This window comes from Eleutherodactylus coqui, chromosome 7 (assembly GCF_035609145.1).
Source record: "Eleutherodactylus coqui strain aEleCoq1 chromosome 7, aEleCoq1.hap1, whole genome shotgun sequence".
In the NCBI taxonomy this organism is placed as follows: domain Eukaryota; kingdom Metazoa; phylum Chordata; class Amphibia; order Anura; family Eleutherodactylidae; genus Eleutherodactylus; species Eleutherodactylus coqui.
This window is the reverse complement of record NC_089843.1, coordinates 78361258-78385202: the sequence shown is the minus strand read 5'-3', so window position 1 is coordinate 78385202 and position 23945 is coordinate 78361258. Positions and strand designations below refer to the sequence as shown.

The window sequence follows — 23945 nt, the reverse complement described above, 5'->3', positions numbered from 1 at the left end:
TGAAGAGCAGACAATGATTGCTCCTATGCTTTTACACAGGAACGATCATCGCTCACTGAATGGAGGTGGTGGAGGGGGCCGGGGATAGTTCTGGGCCACCTCTTTTCACAGTAAACATACAATAGTCTATACTTAAGCCCTGCACGGTCTAGCTTCGACCCGAAAGCTCCGTTCTCAAGTCAAACAGGCAAACTTCAAAGTGTGTTTATTCTGAAACACTGCAAAGTTTCATGTGATCTGGCCTGGGTTCATACTGCCCGTGGTTTGGGCAGCATAAACCCATTGACAGCTTCCCTTTAAGTGCAAGTACAAAAAAATATTTCTAATTACAAGCTGGTTTTAAATTACAAACAATATTTTTTGGTCTTTAAGCTTTGTCACAATACAAAAATTCTACAAATATAGAAAAATGTATCTTACCAAAATAGCAGTCATAACATTAACTTCCCCCATTACTGCAGGGGGATACGAATAGGGGTCAGAGAGAAAGTACCACCTTTACTTGAAAGTCCTCTGATGGCAGGAATCCCAACGGACTTTATAAGGCCTGAAAATGATGGGAAAGAAAACCAACACCTGATTTACTTTTTATTCTAGAAGTCACTACTGGAATATTAATAAGTAAACAGTATGTGTGATACAAGTTGAATCATTTGTTGTAGGTGTTCCTAATAGTATGTTATTTTATACCCATAGTTACTGTGTGTTACCATATATTGCGGCTGAATGGCACCATATTCTTCCCTAGAAGCAATTCTTCCATAGTACAGTGTTCAGATTGTGCTGCTATTTTATTTCTCATAGACTAAGAGGTTGTAGGAGAAAATCTCTGCATGTCTCGGTGTGAACTCAACAGAACAGATTTTTAGAGGTGCTATATTACAATTTTCTGTTGCCGAAAATCCGCAGCATTTCCGCTATGTGTGAACATACCCTAAACGGGTTTTCTGGAACTCCGATACTGATGACCTATCTGTAGGATAGGTCATCAATATCAGATGTGGTAGAAGTCTAGCTCCTGGCATCCTGCCAATCAGCTGTTTTAAGAGGCCGTGGGGCTCTGTCTGTGACATCATGCATATCCGTCACATGGTCTTTGTGCAGCTCAGTCCTATTCAAGTAAACAGGATTGAGCTGCAATACCAGACACTGCATGCTATGATTTGTACAGCGCTGTGTGTGCTATAGAAATAAGAGGCATTTGCTGGTGTGATGAAACCTCTTTAAATCGCTGATCAATGAGATTGCTGGAAGTCAGACCCTCACCAATTGATATTGAGCACCTATCCGAAGGATAAATCAATAACAACTAAGTCCTGAAAAAAAACTTTCAATTTCCCCTACTAACAGACTGCACATATAAAGGTTTTAGGAAGGTGTGGAAAAATGCTGCAAAGTAAGAATACTTTCAGAAATAGAAGTGTTAATAGTTTTCTGGTCAACTAACAAAATGCAAGGGGAACAAAAAAAAAGAAGTTTAAATCAAATTAATGTAATGTAACCACCCTTTGCCTTCAAAACCGCATCTATTCTTATAGAAACACTTGCAGTTATTGAAGGAACTCCAAAGGGCATTTTCACCTTGAAGAACCACAGATCTTCTGTGAATATAGGCTAGCTCAAATCCTTTTGTCTCTTTAGACTCAAGGTGGAGATCAGGGCTCTGTGGGGACCATATCATTACTTCCAGGACCCCCTGCTCCTTATGGTAAAGATAGTTTTTATATTTGGAGAGGTTGTCCTACTGCAAAATAAATTTGGAGTCAGACACCTATTTCTAAAAAAAAACCAAAACTTTGTTTGGAGCATTTCTTCCCCACCTGCCTAGAACTTACACAGTACTGTAGGTATTTCATTCAAGGGTAGAATTTTTAGGTTGACCTGAAAAGGGAAGTAGCCAGCACTTTTATGCTACCTGAAGCATGGCAGCATGAAACGGCAACTGGCCCCCTCAGCGCGAAGAACTGTTTTACTCTGCATAATTTCAGCGAAAGCATTGTTTAAAGAAAAAACAGCTAGGCACGGGGAGAATGTGCCAGCTAGATGGCTTCTCTCTGCCTGGTTCTTTACTTATCTTGTAGCCTTTCAGATTTAAACTAGGTTCTTAGTAACGAGGGAATCTGTCGCTTGTTTCATGCTGCCCAAACTGCTTACCGTTTACTATTAAAGACAAAAAGTGTAGGTTTCACCCTAAACCGTTAAAATAAAAAAACTTTCCAGATTTTAAGGATTCAATACTAAAATCATAGCTTCCTGCAGATGATTACTGAGAGGTGACATTCTAATTCCACAACAAAACATATTCCCGGACCATATTTACAGATGCACATCCCCTGTGCTTGCCCTGCATATCGGTCAGCACCATTTATGGTCACCAACAGTCTCCAAATAACATTCATTGCTGATGAATCTTGAAGGTAGTCAGAGAATTTGAATTTCATCCATCTCTCCAACAAATACAATTTAATGGTCTATTTAGTCGTGATAGATTTTTGGTCATTTTATGGATCCTCCATACAGATTTATTTATTACGGTTTCCTTGAGGTCACTCAGGCTCATGTTGGTATCAGATTTGACAGTATCAAGCCAACAAGTTCTCGTGTGGCCTTTCCTTCTACTTCTATTGACCATTCCCAGCAAGAGTGCCTTCTCAAGTGAAATGATACGTATAACATGACTGATGTAGGATAGTTTCTGCTTGCTGATCTTTGATCTGGATCGAGGTCCAGAGGTTTTCGACTTGATGTGAACTGGGAAGAATTTGTGGTTTTCGCTGTCCACAGGATGCAACATACTCTCCTCAAACACCCCAACTTGAAGAGGTTGATTTTTCTTCTATCTTGATTTTCCAAATCTCACAACAATAGGTAGCTATGGTGAAGACAACTGCATTGAATAACCAGGCTTTGTTGCAGTGCTAATAGCCTAACTTTTCCACATGACATTCATGCTTACCATCGCTTTCTGTCCAAGGATTAATCTCTTGATTTCAGGTGTAGTGTCTCCATTTCTGTCAATCTTGAAATCAAGGAAAATTAAAGTCTTGGAATGTGCTGATTTTAATTGTAAATCTTTATGCTACATTTTATTTTTGGAGATCATTCAATCTTCTCACTTTCTTCTTGAACCTTCATGATGAATCATTCCTGATCTTTTGTCCATTCTACCTCTTCCTCAAGAATGTTATGTTCCAGCTCGAATGAGTCTTCCTGAGGTTGCACTCCCTGCACTTTACTTGTATATACTTCTGTATATGAGACATCTTTTTCCGATTACTCAGTCATGTAATTCCTTCCCATCATCTCCACATTTTGCCTTGAGAGCCATGAAAGGTTTTCTTGCTTTCTTCAGTTGATTGAACAGTGGTCCCACGTAACCATTACTATTTTGTTCCTCTAGATTACCACACTCTTCACTCCAGTTTCTCTCCTTGCTGCTTTCTTACTTCATCCTTGGTCCCTACTGCCTTTGCCTTTTTTCAGTCTGCCAAGAGGAGTATTTTGTTGGATATCCATTTGACAGATTTCTTGTATGGCACAAGCTGTTGAGCGATTTTTAATTATAGCAGTCTTGACTTCTTCCCACAGTTTGTCTGGCAAGCCTGTAATGTTAACAAATTGATTCTGTTCCTAAGAATTCCCCTGCATATGCAGTCAAGGTTATCAATCCCAAACTGCTTTTATGCTGGTGCTTTGACATTTCAGAACTGGAATTTCACCATGACAACCAATAGTTTATGGTCTGCCCCTCCTACCCCCCAACCCCACCAGTCCACGCCAGGGAACATCTTCACTGTGAGAAAAGAGCTTCTCGATTTTTGCTGGTACAGGATAATGGATTTGGTTATGATGTTAACCACTTGGAGATGTCCATGCATACAGCCACCACTTTGGTTGTTGGAAGCACGTGTTAGTGACAGCTAGCTGCTGATCTTGGCACAGTTGTAAGAGACTGACCCTGACTCATTTCTCCCCCTCCCCCAGTCCATACTGGCTAACTATGTCTGTTTTCACTTCCTTCTATTTTTCCCTTGAAGTCACCAATAACGTAGAGAATGTCTTTTTTTTAAAAATCTATTGCATACAATTTTCCGACTTCCAACTGTGTTGCATTGGAGGTGGGAGCGTAAACTTGGAGGATTGTGGCATTATGCTGCTTCGCATAACATGACTGCTAATGGTTCGGAAGCTTTCCACTGCTCTGGTGATTTTCTTATGCATGACGACGCTCACACCCCTTCTTTTCAGGATCTTATCACCAGAATAGTACATAGTACCATTCAAAGCCCGTGGCAGAGGACGGCTACATCCCGGAAGTGATGCACGGCTGTTTTGACATAAAAACGCCTTGCATCTGCAGGGAACTCACATGGTGGGGAGCGCAATATGGGGCCGTGATTCATGGCCCCATATTGCGTTTGCCGCGTGGTTAGCCTTAGGGTATGGTTCACACAACACAAATACTGTGAAATCGCAACATGGAAAATCCAGAGCATTTATAGTATAAACCATGATGTTGAGAGGCTAACAAATCTCATACACATGGCGCAGAATTGACATGTAGACATTTATCTAATTCAAGGTTGTTTTTGAAGTATGCTTTGGATGATTGTTTTTTAAGTTTATTTCTAGTTAACCAAGTAGAGTTGATTTCTAAGGTCTCAGAACCTTACAAAAAGATATCCATTTGCCTCCACTGCCTGAAATGTCACCATAAGAGGTTTTGCCACCAAAGGCCATGTTGGCAAATTGAAAAAAAAACTTGAGGAAACAGTTTTTGGAGCCATTTTCAATTTTGCAGACAAGTTTTAGGTTGTTCCCTGCAGAGGCTGGGTTAACTTCCTCTTACTTATAAAATCGGCAAAAACCTACAATTTACAAGTTCCCAAACGGTTACATAAGGATATATATTATAGAGTTCTTGCGACAGAGTACCATGAAATCATGTTTTGATAAGCTAGTTCTTGTGATGCATGTGAACAAATCCATCCTAGAAAAAAAAGAACACCTCTATATTCCTCTCGACCCTCCAATACTCATGCATGTTAGGCTTACCCTAGAGAGAAATAAGCCACTGCCAGACTTCTCTAGTGGAAGTTTATCTTCCCTAAGGACAAAAGGATCGAATATGTTGGGTCACTTCCAATGCTAAAGGGAAATATTCGGATAACCTCTTATCTGTCTGGAACCGGATAGTGCTCAAAGTTTTATAGTATATAATGGGCCATGTTAAAGTGGAGTCAGTGGATGCACTAAGCAGCTCAGAAGTGGAGACATAGGTTCAGGTGACCAGATTTGCATATGGTGCAAGTTAAGATATCTCTTATTCCCTACTATTTTCAAAAGTGTAAGCTCATAGTAAACATACATTGAAAGAAAATTAAAAACTGTCAGAGCACAGAAAATGTGGCTAGAAAATTCCAATTAACTAAAATTATCACCTAGTATGCCTATTTAGTTATGTACAATGTGTAATACTTGTATATGACTGCACTTGAGTAGTGCTGAATACGTGTGGCTTTTGTGGTATGTGAAAGCGGATATTAGTTTATTTTCTTTGATATTAAAAGCTACAAGTATATATTTATACAGTTCATCTAAAAACTTTTTAATGCATGATAAATTACAATTTAATCAATAAGCTTACCTAACTGGAACTTGGAGCATTCACTTTGTACCTTTTCCATATTAGGACTCTCTGGTTTAGATTGCTTCGTGCTCGATTCTACATACAAAGTCATCTTTGAAAGTAGTTTCTGTCTTTCAAGTATTGATGATTTGGAATCATTTTCATAAGCTGCAGCGGATCCTTTTGATTTCCGTAGGCACATTCTAAATTTGCATTTATCATTGGTAGATTTTTCGATTCTACTTAAAGTACATGGAGATCTGGCAAGAGAATCGTTCATTCGAAAGCAATACTTTGTGGTTAAACTCCTTGTCAATCTCCATTCTGGCTTAAATGTGTTCCCTGCATTAGAGTTTCCAGAATGGGACCCTCTATAAGTGCAGGACATTTTGTTTTCAATGTCTCCAAGTTTTGTTAGAAAAACTTTACAATCTCGAATATTTTGCTTGCTGCTATGGCACACATATAGATTTTTTGTATTTGATTCAGTCTTCTTTTCCACTAACGTTTTTTGATTTACAGAAGCAGCCAACGAATTGATATGCATTATGGAACCGGGTAGAGCAGCAGCTTCTTGGCAAACGGCACTTCTTACTTCAATGTTGGCTGATAGGGCAATCTCTTTGGCTGATGCTTTGGAAGTGGTAGAAATGTTTCTTGTACAAGCTTTGGTCCCATCTTCATTTCCTCCAGCACATGCAAATTTTACACAGACATCTTGACTTGGATCAATCACGCTTTGTAAATTCTTTGAATTCTGGCCAACGGTATATTTTCTTCTATTGGTTTTTGAAACATTGAACAGCTCTGTTAAAGTTTCTGATGGAGTGGACTGAGCACATTTTTTAAAGTGTTTTTTAGATTGACATGAATTAATGCTGTGTTTCTTTGCTTTTGTTATAGGTCCCTTCCTATTAATTTTCTGAAGAGTGTTTCGAGCATTCACTTTTCTCACGATTGAAAGGGATTGTGTTTCTGTTGTTTGCATAAACCAGGCAGCAAGGTCACCCATGTCACATGTTTTCTGAAACAGCGTCTGAACAGGTGACCTAATTTCTGAGCTGCAAAATTTCAAGGTTGACAAGGATTGTGCTTCATTATCTTTTCCCCCATTGTGCTCACCGAGCCATGTGTTTGCTATTTGTTCATACCGTTTTTCAAAATCTTTTAACAAAGACTCTTTGGAAGTGGATGCAGACCACCACTTAACAGGATTGGGCTTTAAATCAGTATTTGTAGTATAATTTTTAGCTTTGTTAGTGCATTTATCTATTAAAGGTAGTTTAGACTGTTTATAACTTCTTAATCTCATTTCGTAAATTCTACACTTGCTAAGATGTAACTTCTTGGATTTATGATATAAGGCACGCCTAACAGAAAAATCTGACGACTGAACAGAACTAAATGATGTTTCCAAGAGCTTTCTGGATCTAGTCTGATGATTTGAACATTTCAGTTTTCTAATCCGTAAAGAGCTATGAGTCCATTTCTGTTTCGTAATTGCGTTTTCATTTTGGTCTTGATCTGCTCTACCACTTACTACTTTATCGGTGTATTTTGTAATAGCTTTTTGAAAAGGTGATACAAGGGCTTGTCCTCCTTCCTGTGAAATGGAGCTATTGGTCTTACATATACCTGAGATATTAGGCACCTTTCTAAGTTTAAGACGTTCGGAAATTCTTTGGAAATTGAGAGATTCCGGTTCATGTTTATGTCGATTTCTTTCAGAAGATCTTAGGAATTTTTCAACTTTTTTGATCCTTAACTGGGTGCTGGACCCTTTATTCTGAACAACGTAAGTTTCAGCAGCCCTAGTTTTTCCTAACTTTACAGGCTGTGCTTTACTTTTGACGGTTTCATTGAGAAAAACGGCAACATCACTTCCTGCTTCAGTAGAAGTCTTCTCTGAACACTTTCTGTGTTGTGTTTCAGAAGATCTTTTGTTATTAGAGACCGCACAAGCACGTGTTTTGCTCCTTGAAGCTTCCCTTTCAAAGGGACTTTGATCAGCGCAATAGGATTTTTCAGCTCTATTTTGTGCAGTTGACTTACTTTCAGAAGGTAGACTTAAAAGTGTTACATTCTTGCAAAAGTTATTTTGAATGAGGTTAGGACTGCGAGGACTTCTCTTTACTACACTATCAGAAAGCTTGACATCATTGTGTTTATTTACTGGAGTATATTCAGAGCTTAAGGTGTATTTAATTCCATCTTCACTTTCAACTTTAGACACAAACATAAGCTTTATGGGACTAAAGTACGAATTGCCTGATGTGGCCGATGTTGGTGCCTTGCCCAAGGATTCATGAGTTGCCTCAACACCTGCAAAGTTTGCCTGTGGTACCAATGTTGAATCGAGGCAATTGCTTTGCTTCACATTGTTCGGCGGTTTTTGTAACATGTTTAAAATATAAGAATTTGCTTTGACTTTACCGTGGCACAGGTTGGATTCACATAGATCCTTATAGTTCACTGTTCTGTTCACAAAAAGTTTTGAATCTAAACGTTCTACTGCTACTTTTAAATGAGTATTTCTAATTTTTTCAGTAGTATGTCTAGTCATCACACCTGCTTTAAAGTTCTTTAGAATCCCTGAGTTTTTTTGGATTGTACATTTGCAAAATAAATTCGGGTCATCTTGGAAAGAGCAAAATCCATGGGAAATGTCACACAATTTACATTTTCCCAATATATTTCTAGAAAATCGCTTGGGTGGAATAGCACTTTCAACTTGAACATCTTGATCTGTACGCCTCTTAAACTCCTTCCGTTTCTCATCTACAATCCTCTGTGAATTTTTTACATTGGCAGGTAAACAAAGCTGACCATTTCGGATACAGTTCACATTTTTAGAGGGAATTTTCAGTGAATCATGAGGTAGATCTGTTATCTCCTGAACTACACTCTCTGTTTCAGTGCTTCCATAATCTTCTAGGACTAAAACATCATGAGAATGTTCTTCTACGGAAACCGTGATTCCGTCTTCTATAGAATTTGGTGAACTCTTCACAAAATTATTTTTTTCCATAGGAAAAGTATCTGTGAGATTATTAAGTTTCCTGGCAAAGTCAATTGTTTGACAATCAGATAAAGAGCTATTGAATAATGACATTTTCTTATTATTTCTATGAAACCCTGTTTGAACGTTTTTTTCCGAACTATTCGAACCATTTTCTTTTTGGTCAAGCAGCTCATCAAAATTATTCGGTTCAGATTTAAGAAAGTGCTTTATTAAATTTCCAAAACTTACACAGCCAGATGTTGAAGAATCAGAGTTATTTTGTGTACACTCACTAGCACGTTTCGAAGTATTTTCCTTTCCATTAGCACAACATGACTCTTTAAATGTCATATTTTTTATTACAGTCATGCAACTTTCATCTAACGCATCACCATTTGTTTGACAATATTTACTTGTCATTTCCAGTTGACATCTTGGCTGTCTACATCTACACTGTAAGCCAGGTTTTATCCTGGTACTTTTCAAAATAGGCCCATGTCTCTGTACTTTTATCTTTGACAAAGAATAGGGTAATTTTCTTTGATTTGTGGAATGCTGAGAGTTTAAACAATCGTTATAACAAGCAGATTGTTTCTTTGTTTTTGAACGTGTATTTATGGAGTGCAAACGTGGTTCACTTAAATGAAGGTCTTCCTTTTTATCTAGGTTCAGTTTAACAGTTCCTAAATTCAAGTTAGGCCATGTAAATCTTAAATCCTTCACACAAACACTAAGGTATGGGAGATGCATCTGTTGTCTTTTGTCATTTATTTCTATGCTCTTAGTAGATTTCTGGTTTGTGCACATTCGACGAGTGCTTGGACTGCTGGATACTTGCTTTGCTGATTGATATTCTGCACGGCTATGACACGTTTGTGAACAGGATTCTTGTTCCTCTTTCAATAACTTCAGCATGCTCATTAATTGTCGTTGGTGATATAAGCACCATGAAGCTAAGACTTTAAATAAAACTGTGTTTTCCTTATGTAGCTTTGTTGATTTCTTCATCTTTCTTAAAAAGTAGCCATTCGTGACACTGTTAAAAAAGAATGGTGAAAAATAATTCTTATCAGCTGTAATACAATAAGATTTAAATTCTTATATACTAAAGTGACAGAAGTTTAGCCCTTCTGTAGAATGCAAAAAATTCTTAGCGCTTACTACTAGAGGCGGACACTATAGTAGAATTAAAAAATGAAATAGTGGGTCTGTATTTTTTAATTCAGTTCCAGTTTGATTGCTAGATTTCATACTTGATTTCATACTTGGGTTTTAAGTATATATCTAACCTGACGACTGATTTAATAGTAAGTTGAAATATGAGATTACAATGCTATTATGATTTTACTACAGCTTATCATGATCTGTGTAAGCAATTTGAGAATATAAAGTCCTTATGATTTCCGAACAGAAAAAAAAAGAAATTCGGGTTTCAAAAAATTGCCAAAGCCTAAATGTGAAAGTCAAAATGTCTAGGCCTTTAGGTGGAAAACCTTGGTAAAGTTTAAAAATCTCTTTGGAGGAGGAGGAGGAGGAGGAGGAGGAGGGGGGGGGGCGGACTTAACATGTGGAAGAGTTAGGAAATTATGGTAAGGAAATTCATGCTGACTGAAAAAATTGAAAAAGTGTCTAATGGTCAAGATAACTGGATACCCAACCTGTTTGAAATTCTGGTGATAAATGCAAGATTACAAGTGATATACTATAGTCATAGTGTTATTTCTCATGTACACACACAACAGCTTATTCTGAAGTCACTTGAAAGAACAGGTATATTATTCCTTAAAAAAACAAAAGTGGGTTCTCATTCTTCAAATAATGCAGCTGTTCTATGCACATCTCAATGGTCGCAATGTTTAATAAAGCATGCAGAGTTAACTAGTGCATGCTATGGTTAATGATTGACATAGCCAAACTGGAAATCTGAACAAATCGCGATCAAGCAGAGATCTTAAAAACATTGAGGAACTGAAACAAAATGGAATAATTTGGATTTGTTAGAACCAAAATTTTCTTAGTGTGTCAAAACTTGGAGGTTTTCTGGGATTCAAATAAAAAAATTCTACCAACAGATTGTAAGAAAAACAAGCACACTCCTCCTTTAGTGGCTTCTTGTCCAGTACTGGAACCTCATCCCTGCTGCACCCAACTGCAGTCATATGCGATTCATTGTCCACGTGACCTCTCAGCCAAATCACAAACTTCAGCAGTAACTCTGCCATTAACGAACACATGCGGCCGCTAAAGCGTGTGATCACTATTTCACTACGGTCATTTTTTTGTTTCCCAGAAAACCCCCTTTAATACACATAGGAAAAATGTTACTTATCTTTCACACTATACTGTCAAGAATTGTGTAGGTCGAATAAACTTTATAAGTGAGTTCACAAGCCAATTCTAGAGTTCTGCAGAATTATGAATACAGCTCCGAGCAATTAGAAATCCTAAAACTCAATGCCAGTACATTATGTGGTTTATATCTAATCTTCCATCTGAACTTACAAAAATCAAATTCTTAAGTTTACAAATTATTTTATTTCAACCAGAGATATGACTAAGTTCTACTTGATAGTGGCCATATACTATTAAATTTAGATGTTAGAGTAGCAGCCAAAGTTAATTAAGTGCGTTTTACTTAAAGGAGATGTCCCGAGGCAGCAAGTGGGTCTATACACTTCTGTATGGCCATAATAATGCACTTTGTAATGTACATTGTGCATTAATTATGAGCCATACAGAAGTTATAAAAAGTTTTATACTTACCTGCTCCGTTGCTAGCGTCCTCGTCTCCATGGAGCCGACTAATTTTTGGCCTCCGATGGCCAAATTAGCCGCGCTTGCGCAGTCCGGGTCTTCTGCAGTCTTCTATGGGGCTCCGTGTAGCTCCGTGTAGCTCCGCCCCGTCACGTGCCGATTCCAGCCAATCAGGAGGCTGGAATCGGCAGTGGACCGCACAGAAGAGCTGCGGTCCACGGAGGAAGAGGCCATCTTCAGCGGTGAGTAGAGAAGTCACCGGAGCGCGGGGATTAAGGTAAGCGCTCCGGTGAGCTTTCTTTACCTCCCTGCATCGGGGTTGTCTCGCGCCGAACGGGGGGGGGGTTGAAAAAAAAAAAAACCCGTTTCGGCGCGGGACAACCCCTTTAACAATACTGGTTTTGGCAGCCTTTGCTGCATCGCTGACAACTTCGAATTAACTTCCTAGAAGCTTCTAAGAAACTGTTGTTTTATTTGGCATGCTGACAGAATAAGTTTGTTAATTAAAAGGAGACAACCAATATGGTTACATTTACTGCTGTCACTTCAACAAAAATAGCCATCACGACAAAATCTCTAAATCAGGTAATCACAATGCGGAAGATTTACTAAGCTAAAAGGTGGACAGAATTCTTATCTTACTTTGCAGGAAAGAATTGGCATACATGCTGGGCACGTTTCCATTTACGTAACCGTATCAGGGCTTGTTTTGTTGGAGGAGTTGTATTTTTTTATTGTACCATTAGTGTATTGGTAAAAAAACCCCTTTAAAAATGTTAAATTGAAAAAAAAACAAAACAAAACTCAATAGTACAAGTGAAGGTTATATAGGTTTCAGAATGTATATTTTCCCATTTGTCAGTCACTTCTTTCCCTCCCGCCCTGATAACTTACTCTCAATTCACTACCAAGATCCATCTTGAGAGGCAGAGAGAAGACAAATTTTCAGCTTCACTGAAGAGTCAGGTTACAGCTGCTGCCCATAGAATTGTAAAGGGGGATAAGGAAAGAAGGAGAAAGCAACTGCAGATAGAAATAAGCTCCAGCAGTATTGGTTCCCCTAACAAGTTTTCTATCTCATCCCACCACTGGATTCACAGTGACACTGCTCAGTACTGATGTTTAATGTCCTCAATGTTGCTGCTGCTTCAGAGGGTATGCTACAGCAAGATATGGGAGCAGGATCCTCATTTCTCCGAGAGCAACATATGGGAGACAGAGCAGCTAGTCTTTGTCCCTCTTAGAGTGGAGACAAAAGAAAACTGACAATTAGATATGAAGCCTGGAGGTAGGGGAAACTGGTGATAAATGCAAGATACAAGACATACTATGGTCAGAAATAGTATTTATGTATGCACACAACTGAAAAGTTGTCTGAAAGGACAGGTATGTTATACCTAATGAAGCCAGTCTTTTTCTACTATGGAAACACCTTAAATGTGGCTAACTGAGGTTAAGTGGGTTCTCGTTCTTCAAATCATGCAACTGTTTCTAGACACATCTCAATAGCTACAATGTTTAGTAAAGCATGACGAATTAGCTACTGTAATTCAGTGCTAATGAATGACATAGCCAAACTGGAAATCCCAACAAATTACCACCACGCAGAGAAAAACCTTGAGGAGTTGAAGCAAAAGTGAGTGTGTAGTCTGTAAAACGAATATAAACACTTCAGTGTGTCAGAACTTAGAAGGTTTTTTTGGGACTCAAAAACCTTCTACCAAGGTGGAATGGTGTGACATAGAAAAAAAAAGCATATTTCTCTTTTTCAGTGGCTTCCCAACCAGTGCTAGAGTCCTGTTTCTGCCATTAGAAACGCAGAAGTGGTCTCTATGAGCGAACCCACTCATTTCGAGTAATTACTCGATCGAGCACCGCGATTTTCGAGTACTTCCGTACTCGGGTGAAAAGATTCAGGGGGCGCCGGGGGGAGGCGTTGCGGAGCGTAGCAGCGGCGGGGAACAGGGGGGAGCCCTCTACTCTCCCCCCCACCCCCCGCTGCAACCCCCCACTCACCCACGGTGCCCCCCGAATCTTTTCGCCCGAGTACGGAAGTACTCGAAAATCGCGGTGCTCGGGCGAAAAAGGGGTGTGGCCGAGTAGGTTCGCTCATCTCTATTCATAACCAGTTTCACTATGCTAAACATTTTCGTTTTTAGTCCCCAAAAACCCTTGAATATAGAAAGAGGGAAAAAAGTGATTACTGATAAAGTTTCTTTGACATACTCAATTCTTGACTGTATAGTAAAGATCAGGGCGTGCCAACATTGCCCCCCCCCCCCCCGAAAAAAACATTTCAGTAACAAAGAAACGCATCTCTTCATTCTCAACTAATTTATGGCTTCTTTTTGGCATGTACACCATACTGTTAAGTAAATACAGGACTCCATATACTATCAAAGTATGATGAATCCTTTATTCACCTCACATTCCACTTTTCTGCTCCTGTCCAGGTAGCCCTTCAAGCAGAACAAAACCCAGAATCTTGGATTGGTTATCAAAATTCGCTAGACATGAGTAGTAAGGGTTATTTTTGTGCTTCTAGAGGCTTTTCGTTATTCTTGATGGGACAAAAACCTTACACAGGCTCAGTCATTCTCTAACTGATAAGAGGCCTCAAGTGCTAAACATATAACAAAGACCACATTGTATCCCATACTATCACTATGTGGTATATGATTCTTTAGACAAAAATCTGAGCCCGCTTGGGATCATGCAAATGTTAAGAAACTAATTCTACTTTCGAACTCTGGCAACCATAACGTAAGAATATGAAGGACAGCATTTGGTTGGACTCATGGCAAATTGCCTTTAAGAAATCACTATAGCCATAAGGTGGGGCAGTGAGTGCAGGTCCTTATGCTTGGAGCTGGTAAGCAGCCATAGAGAAGCAAGAGAACTAGTGTTGCAAATTGCTAATTCACAGACAGCACATTGAGTCGTCATATCCTATAGAACTATGCACACTGCTGTTGTATCACGTTGACTGATGGTCCATGTAAAAAGGACTCATTATGTCCAATCACAGACAAGAATAAGGACATGCAAATTCACGTTAACGTGCAGGCCATCCATATATTGGATAGCACATGGACAAGCGTCTATGTAGAGTTTGAAGCAAGTCGCACCCGAGCAAGTATTTTGAGGCCCTTAGACTCAGAACCAAGAGTTAATGACAACTGTTCGATCAAGTGGATTCCGATGGTGAGAAGAGTTTGTGTTATTCAGTAAATAGATGATGGCATATTAAATAACTGGAGTGCAAAGTAGCAAAAAAAAAATAAAAAATAGCAAATGTCCATATATTTGTCAGCTAGCAGTGTAACCACCTGAGAAATAAATGGAAGTTATTACTAGTGAGATGGATTATAATGTATGTTGATCTTCAGTGTAAGGGACTTCCAGGCAATAACATTTGGTTAAAGGGTTAATGGTTTAAGTGACTAGTAAAAAAAAATCTATAAGTATATGGTGATGTTCTAGATAAAGATGATAGCAAGACAACTAAGGACTTGTATATAAAATTAACTCTGTCTTTGCAGGTGTAAAAGGCAGGATACTTTGAGGGATACATGGTATACATAAATACATAAAAGTAATTGGGCTTTCATTGATCCAGTCACATTAGTGTACACATGCATGAGAAAAAGTTTGCAGCATGCTCTATTACTCCGCATACCACGCAGCATGAGCCCTATTCTTTTCTATGGGCAGAGTATGCGATGCTGTCCAAACGAACACATTGCGCATTGGTGGCGATACATGCGCAACCCCCGCTATGAAAGGCCGTCGATTTAAAAAATATTAATAAGTCTCACTGCTCATGACCGCATCCAGATAAACGTCATGCACAATGAACTCAGTGCCATATGCGTCACACAGACCGGTAATCGGCTGTGGGACCCCCGCAGCATTTTACACATACAGTTGTGTGAATGAGCCATTTTGTATTGTGTACAAATTTATGGTTTTGAAAAACAAATGTTTGACAGGTGTTACGTCACAGCTATGCCGAATGGATGGCATAAATGCCTAGGTGGGAAATACAACTAGTGTGCATATTTCTGTGAACCTGATGGTCATTGTATGACAAGGGTGGTTTTACACCTGCGTTTGGAGTCCAGTTTTAAACCTGATACGTTTATAAAGGAATGTGGACTGATAAACTGAAGCAAAAATTATGCAGGCAAATATCCTTTTTGGGTTAGAGTAGCGGATTATTGGATATGCAGGTTATTGCACACTCCACAAGTTTCACTCTGTGAGGCCTACCAGAGCTCTTCCTCCAAGACTACACAATAAATACTCCTGGCTGGTGGGTGGTGGCTGGGCTCCTCCCACCCTGTCGTCCTGAGGCCACCTATTGTTTTGCTTTGCAGTGTACTGATAAAGAAAGGATCCCTTCAACATTGAAGGCAGACAGAAGCCCTTCAGTTTGCTTCCCTAAAGGCCCATTTAGACACAAAGATAACCTTTAAAATGATTGAAAGTTTTAGCGATCTTTTTGCATAAAGTGTTAATGGCCACCTGTCCATTAACACTTTCATTTGCATGTAAATGGGCCTCTACCAGCTGTTTGCAGAACAATCAACACATCCAGCTGTGCGCACAGCTACATTGTTCTCAACGCAGGTGTTGGCTGAATACAATGTTAGTTGCCATCTCCGCGGGAAGCAAACAGCCAGCAGTCTACTGCCAGATAAAGCAAATTGCTTTATCTCAAGTAGCTGAACGAGAGATTTTTAAGTTTGTTCAAGCGAAAAGTGCCCGATGCCTGCATTTATGTGTAACCCTAATTGCTCAAATTCAGTTGTTTGAACGAATTTTGAGCGATAATAGTCGCGTGTAAATGAGCCTTAAGTCATTGATGCTAATGCAAAAACACAAAACAGAAAGGTGCTTTCTATTCGCTTTCAGTTTTTGGGGTTTTTTTTGGACGGGCGCAATAATGCTGCAAACTGCACTTTTTTCTGTTCAGATAAACTGAAAGCAAACAGGTCCAGTTTGCTTTTTTTTTTACCCTCAATTAAAAATACTTAAGTATATTAGGACAAAAAGGAGACAATGTCCATCTAGTTCAGCCTGTTTTCACCCCCCCCCCCTCCTCTCCTTTTTGATCCAGAGGAAGGCAAAAAAAAAAAACCTTCAATGAGGCAGAAGCCAATTTAGCCCATGTGATGGAAAAAAATCCTTCCAACTCCATAATGGCAGTCAGAATAGTCCCTGGATCAACATTTGAAACTGCCTACCTGACTGCAAAGCCCGAATGAACAACCGAGCTGGTTTATTGTCGTCTTTCTATTTTGTCAACACCACGCCCTCAGGCAGAGAGTTCTAGTCTCACTGCTCTTACAGTAAAGAACCCCCTTCTACGTTGGTGATAAAACCTGCTTTCTTCTTGACGTAGAGAATGCCCTCTTGTTACCGACGCAGTCCTGGGTATAAACAGATCATGGAAGAGATCCTTGTATCATCCCCTAATGTATTTCTACATAGTTATTTGGTCGCCCCTTAACCGTCTTTTTTCCAGGATAAATAATCGCAATTTTGGTTATTCAGTCCTCTCATTCTGTTTATTAATTTAGTTGCCCTTCTTTGAACCCTGTCAAGCACTGCAACATCTTTCCTGAGCACCGGTGTCCATAACTGCACACAGTATTTCATGTCAGACCTGACAAATGCCTTGTATAGTGGAAGAATAATGTTCTTGGCCCTTGCCCCAATACCTCTTTTACTACACTCCAAAAAACTTTATTTGCTTTTGCAGTAGCTCACTGGCATTGATTGCTCCAGTTAAGTTTACAGTCAACTAGTAACCCAGGTAGTGAGGGACAGACTCCAATGTGAAACCACCTTTATCGCTTTCTGTACAGTTACACATATTCACTAGTGAACAGCTTTAAAAATTGTCTGGGAAGAAACTAGGAAAGGGGTGGGGAAATGAGGCCAAATAGGAGTGTTGAAAAGTGATAGAGAGGGAAGGAAAAAGAAAAGGTACAGCCTAAAAAAGAAATCTGTCACCTACTTTTAGCACTGTAAGCTTAAACTTAGACCGGTTTCACACGGACGGGTGGGATTCTGCACGTGGTAACCCGTTGCAGAATCTGGCCCTGTCCCCAGGCTGGCGGCCGCGCATACCTTTGATTTTCTGTATTGCGGGTGACTGCAGCGCCTCTCTGTTGGTCATGTGCAGTACAGATTAAAAAATAAATAAATCTGTTTTTCCTGCGCTGTTGCTAGGTAACGATGTGGGTACCTGTGACCTATCTGCATTGTCAATTTGCGGATGGGCCGTGGGTCGGACAGCTTCCATCGACTTCTATTTGTGCGGAATCTGCACAAAAATAGAACGTGCTGCAATTTTATTTCCTCAAACGGAAATCGCTGTCCATTCATGTGAGCAGACATGTGAATGTTCTATTTTTTGAATGAATGCGGAACACCGCAGATCGTCCGTGACTATCCCGGATTCTGCAATTCAAACCAGTCGTGCAAGACAGGCCTTATGTGCTGAAAGTAGGTGACCCACTAAGTTTGGGGATGTATGTATTATGCTTACCTCTCGGTGTTCTCCCAGCGGCACAGCTGAAAGCAGCTGCTCAATTCATTGAGTAGAGAACTAACTAGTCCACTTGTTCTTATGTTATAATAGGTGGACTCAAAGCACTGCAGCGGTAACTTCCAGTCCTCACACCAGGGGAATGACAGGGAAGCCAAATATAATACTTACATCTCTGTACCCAGCAGCTCACCTATTTTCAACCCCTAAGCTAAAAATAGGTGACAGAGTTTATCGAAGGTACAAAGGAGCAAAAGAGGTTGTCATATCAGAGATTTGCCACCTGTAAAACAGACATCAGATGCTGACCGAAAATGTTCCTGGTGTGTACATGTTCTAAACATATTACATTACATATATTGAGTTGCGTTGGGTTTGGTTTTCACCCAACCAGGACTACATTTGTGCTATGGCTACTAGCATGCTTTCTTCCCATCCATTTGCCTTTGTATAGCACTGTGTTGGAAACCTGGCATAGGTGTAGCAGGAGTTCAACTGTCAGGCAGCTGGGCTCCTGCTCTAACATCTGGGATTGGAGCTAGCTCTGATTCAAGCTCTTTCACTCGTTAGATGCTGCAGTCACACTGACCGTGGCATCTAAACAGGCTGACACAGGGAGGGGGCTACTTCTGTAACCCAACAGAGCTCCATGATTTAACTGCAATGCCAATGGGTTGCTATTAGAGATGAGCGAGCACCCAAAAGCTCGGGTCCGCGTTATTTGAGTCGAGCTTTTCGTAAAATTCGAGAGCTCTATTTGAGTAATGAACCCCATTGACTACAATAGGAGACTCGAGCTTTTTTTTTTTTTCCTACAGGTCTCTCTCGCCTGCCAGACAAAAAATTTGTCATTGACACGCGCTGCGTCGCGGTCGGGGAGGGGCCAAAACAGGGACGTCACAGCGGGGAGGGGCCAAAAACTCAGGCGGGGTCAAACACGGCTTGATGCTCGTTCGAGTAACGAGCACCATCGAGTACGCTAATACTCGAACGAGCATCAAGCTCGGCAGAGTATGTTCGCTCAACTCTAGTTGCTATGGCACCCAGCGACCTAACAATGGCTTCCAATGCAGTCATGTATGGTGACTTATGTCCTTCCAGTGGCAGAGTCTAATAGACTAGGAGAATACATGCCATTATGGAAGTACTGTTGTGTATTCTATCAGCAATCAAAACTAATGGTGATCAAGTCCCATATTGGGACAAAAGGCAGTTTTGTTCTTTCTTCAAATTTAAAATAAAAATATTTAAATTCAAATAGCTCTCCCTTCAGTCCTGAGGGGAAAAACAAAACAAAACAAAAGAGAAAAAGCCACCACCACAATTATTACTCCAATAAAAAGTTAGCACATTTAGTATACACAGTGAATGCTGTAAAACACGGACATGTGAACACAGCAAAGGGAACCAATGGTTCTAATAGATGTCTGAATACACCCTTAGTATTGCTGTAATGGTTCTGATGTAGAGATTATTTATACCGAGGGGGGGGAAATACCCCCAATAGTGGAATTTGTTTTTTGCTTTTCCTTCCGCTCAAAATGTAACTTATATAATACAGTATCTTTAGAGCAGTTACTTAGGCAGTACTCATTTCAAACAATAGTGCAACCAGAGGTTTCACAATAGAATGAGTTATTCAATAGGTTAGTTTTAGTTGGGTAGGTATTTGTCTACAAGTACATCTCTGCCATTTTGTCAGAAAACATCTTGAGACAAGGAGGCCTGATTAGTCATTGATTAGTCTTATGGCTTGTATCCAAGTAGATATCCTGTTATTAGACTCCGAGATGTAACTAAGATGCGTGACTCAAGGACTTGATACATAAATTTCTTTTGCGCCATCATTGTGGCATATCTAGTTTCACTGAGCCACATCTCAGGGCGCTCCGTGGTCAGAACTACTGGATGGTCCAGTAATCGATAGACGGAAAGGATTATTTCTGATATAACGCACCCAAGGATACCATATTCAGTAAAAGTTGGATACAGGGTCTCATTGGTTAGGGTGTGTATTCTCTCATGGGGCAGTGGTCTGTTATGTCACATACCTCCTTGGCTGGGTGAGGCAGCGCAGAGTTTCACTTTCTAGAGAAGGCTAGCTTAGCAGCCAGGAGGAAGTGGAATGCCTGTTTTTGGACCTGAGGGGGTACATCCTTTTCGTGCAGGCTTTGGAAAGAGGAACAAAATGCATTCAAATTGAATGTATTTGCTTAGTCTTTCAGCTGCTGAACGATGGATTTTATGTGAAGCAGAATCCATTATTCAGACAAAAAGTGCACACCGCCTGCGTTTACATGTAATGATCATTGCTCATTTTTGGCCATTTGGACAAATTTTTAGTGAAAATCGTTGTGCGTAAAAGGGCCTTAAAAAGTATTGTGCAAAACTGATTAGACCTTACTGTTTAAACAAAGACCAAACAGTACCACCATGGATATACAGGCCTTGCAAGAGTATTCACCCTACTTTGGCATTTCCCATTTTATTGCAGCTTAGAATTAAAATGTATTTTTCTTCCCCCGTAGGTGGAGTTGTAGCATTTTATTTATGCAACATGCCTACCACTTTGAAGGTGCAAAACAAGTTTGTTTTTTTGTAGTGTGACAATACTTGTCAAAAACAAAAAACTAAAGTATTCACCCCTGAAGATCAATGCGTTGTGTAGCTAGTTTTTGCTGCAAAAACAGACAAGTCTCTTGGATTGTCTCAGCACATCTAGACACTGGGGGTTTTGCCCATGCTGCAGGCAAAATAGTTCAAACGTCTTCAGGTTAGATTGCTGTACAGCGACACAACCTTTCTTTAAAGTTAATGGTTTTTTCCAGGGAAAATATTACTGATGACCCATCCTCAGCATAGGTCATCAATAGTTTATTAGCCGGGGTCAGTTGCTCAGGACCACAACTAAATCAGCTGAGCAGGTACATGCTGTAAGCGCCGCAAATACACAGAGGTTGGAGCTTAAGCAACAGAAGTCTCTGCGGCGCCAACAGCATGCCCCCCGCTCAGCTGATCGGTCGGGGTCCCAAGCGACAGACTCCAGCCGACCAACTATTGCTGACCTATCCTAAGGATACATCAATAGCACCCATTTAAAGGTACAGAATCTTAAATTGGATTGGAGTCTGGTTGACTAGGCCCCTTCTAAGACATATTCCTTAAACCACTACATTAGAGATTTAGCAGTAGGTTTAGGGCTCATGTCCACGGGGAAAAGAAGAATTAAAATCCGCAGCGGATTTTAACTCTTCTCCCGCGCGCGGATCCGCACCCCATAGGGATGCATTGACCACCCGCGGGTAGATAAATACCCGCGGATCGTCAATAAAAGTGATTTAAAAAAAAATGGAGCATGAAAAAATCTGGACCATGCTCCATTTTCATGCGGGTCTCCCGCGGGGACGGCTCCCGCGGGCTTCTATTGAAGCCTATGGAAGCCGTCCGGATCCGCGGGACACAAAAATCATATTTTACTTACCCGCTCCGTTTCTTCTCTTCGGCGCCGCGCCATCCTCTCTCAGCCGCGGCCGGATCATTTTGCTTCGGCCCGGCGCATGCGCGGGGCACGTCACCGACGTCATCGTGCACATCCGCCGAGCCGAAGAATGAAGATCCGGCCGCGACGAGAGAAGATGACGCCGCCGCGAAGAGAAGAAACGGAGCGGATCGGAGGTAAGTTTATTCTCATTTATTCTCCTTTTCGGCGCTCATGTCCGCGGGGCAGGAGGGACCCGCTGCAGATTCTACATGGAGAATCCGTAGCGGGCCCGATTTTCCCCGTGGACATGAGGCCTTAGGGTCATGTTTCTGCAGGAAGGTGAACCTCACTTGTTTCATGTCTGACAGATTGAAAGAATTTTTCCCATCCTTCAAGATGAAAAACATCTCCACCATGATGCTGCCACTACCATGCTTTACTGTGAGATGCCTTTTGGAGTGATGGAAAGTGTTGGGTTTGCACCACACCCAGTTTCCCACAATGGCCAATTTTAGTCTCCTCTGAGAGACCATTTGGATACTTCCATAAAGTCTCACGCTGCAGAGTAGATTACTTATAGTGACCCTATGGACAGATAATGTCCATCTCCACAGAAGATTTCTAGAGTTTCTTCAAAGTTATTGTTGGGGGGGCTTTGTTGAGTCTCTGATTAATGCCATTCTTAAATGCTTTGTGAGTTTTGGTGGGTGGCCTTCTCGTCAGGTTTGTAGTTGCGTCATATTCTTTCCATTGCGTTAAAATGGGTTTCATGGTGCTCCATGGGCTGTTCAAAGTTTGGCACTTTTCTTTAACCCAACCCTGATCTATACCTTCACACAACTTTGTTTCTGACTTGTTTGAAAAGCTCCTTGACCTTCATGTTGTGTGCTGCAGACTCAATGGATTTTCAGAAGCAGGTGCATTTTAACTACATGTGACACTTTTGCGCACAGAGTGACCATATTCAATCATGCAATGTCTGAACTTAGTTTATTGCACCAGACCTTATTATAGGGGTTTTATAGTAAAGAGAATGAATACATATGAACTCAACATTTTCTTTTTTATATATTTTTTAAAGCAATAAAAAATGTTTTTCATTTCACTGTAACAATTTGGACTATCTTGTCAGGTTCATATCAAGATCTAAATTAAAGTCTGTTTTAATTCCAGGTTGTAATGCAACAAAACTGGGAAAGCATCAGGATGAAAACTACACGCTTGTATGTATGAACCCATTTGGCACCATGCAAGGGTTAAGAAGCCAAGTCTTCTCTCCACCTTCTGGAGTTGGTAAAACAAGGGGTTCTCCCAGACCGTGTATCACGAACGCTATAAAATATAACTTTTTTTTTTTTTTTTTAAACCCATCTTGATATATTGTATGCTTTATTTTGATTTTATCAAAAGATGGATACAAGACCGTGTATTTTGGTAACTTACGTGTTTTTGTCTATCACTTTAATAAACTATATTCTTTAGTGTGTAAACCCAATTATTCTCACACCCTTCAATCCACTGTGAAACATGCCTTTCACAATATAGAGATTGCTAAAATAGATCAATCTTTAATAATATTAAATTTTAAAATTCGTTTTAAAGGGCTGACACACATAAGAATAAACACTGCACAGGGTACCTGAATAATCCACCAGCGAAGGTGGGATTACAGAAAATAAAGGCGCGAGTACCCTGGCCATGGAACAATCCAACTTGAAGTAGCAGGGAATGCAAAACAGTGATGCGAAATACCCAACTGCTGCCGACTGCCTGACTACTGAGAGGAATGGGTTCAGTGAGCGCTTCATTTATGCACCCATTTGGGTACCAGGTTTGAATGGGGACGTGAACAGTTTCTCTACTTCCAATCAAACCTGTAGACAAGAGTAGCTAAGCATTCAATAAGTCAGAGATGGTAAATATATAGAGTGCTCAGTTAATATTGAGTCTGATACTGTATTCCCAAGATGTTTAATAAATGCTCTAGTTCACTTGGTACCAGAGATATTCATTCTACAAGATCTGTTACTAACACATTCAATCTAGGTATCTAGTAAACCCCCAGAGAAATCAGCTTTAGTAAATTCATAAGTTCTCCCAGATAATAATTTAAATTCGTAGATTCAATAGATTAATACTCAATCTAGGTGTATAAATAAACCCCCAGATGGCAAGTTCAGAAGTTCTCCCAGATGCTAAGTTTTAATTTCATAAATTTGTTGCGTTTCCCTGTCTATTGAGTGAGTTCATCAGGAACCATTTGAACAGGAGTCTGGAACCCTAAGGCACTCTGGATAGACAGACAGGAGGGAGACTGGGCAAAGACAGTTCAAAGAAAGTCAAGGTCTATGTGGTACAACTAGGATTATTTGGTGTGTAATCCTAGAGAGGTGGAAAGATTTCAGTCGGCACCTAAATAGCTATTTAGGTCACTACCTAACAGTTTGTCTAAGCGCCTCTGCATACATACATTTCTCCATTTTGTCCTAACTTTCAGGAGCGTTCTAGAGTCTAAATAGAA

The 23945-nt window shown here is 40.2% G+C and overlaps 1 protein-coding gene across 2 annotated transcripts in view; it reads right to left on the bottom strand.

The window, feature by feature from the left end:
• Nucleotides 1-23945, bottom strand: part of LCORL (ligand dependent nuclear receptor corepressor like) — a 78305-nt gene that overhangs the window by 2652 nt on the left and 51708 nt on the right. For both annotated transcript variants that reach the window (XM_066573238.1, XM_066573237.1), the window contains exons 7-8: nt 5648-9666; nt 421-547 (exon numbers count right to left, since the gene is read on the bottom strand). In XM_066573238.1, coding sequence (XP_066429335.1) covers nt 453-547; nt 5648-9666 — 4114 coding nt within the window. In that variant the 3' untranslated portion in view covers nt 421-452. The remainder of the gene's footprint in view (nt 1-420; nt 548-5647; nt 9667-23945) is intronic.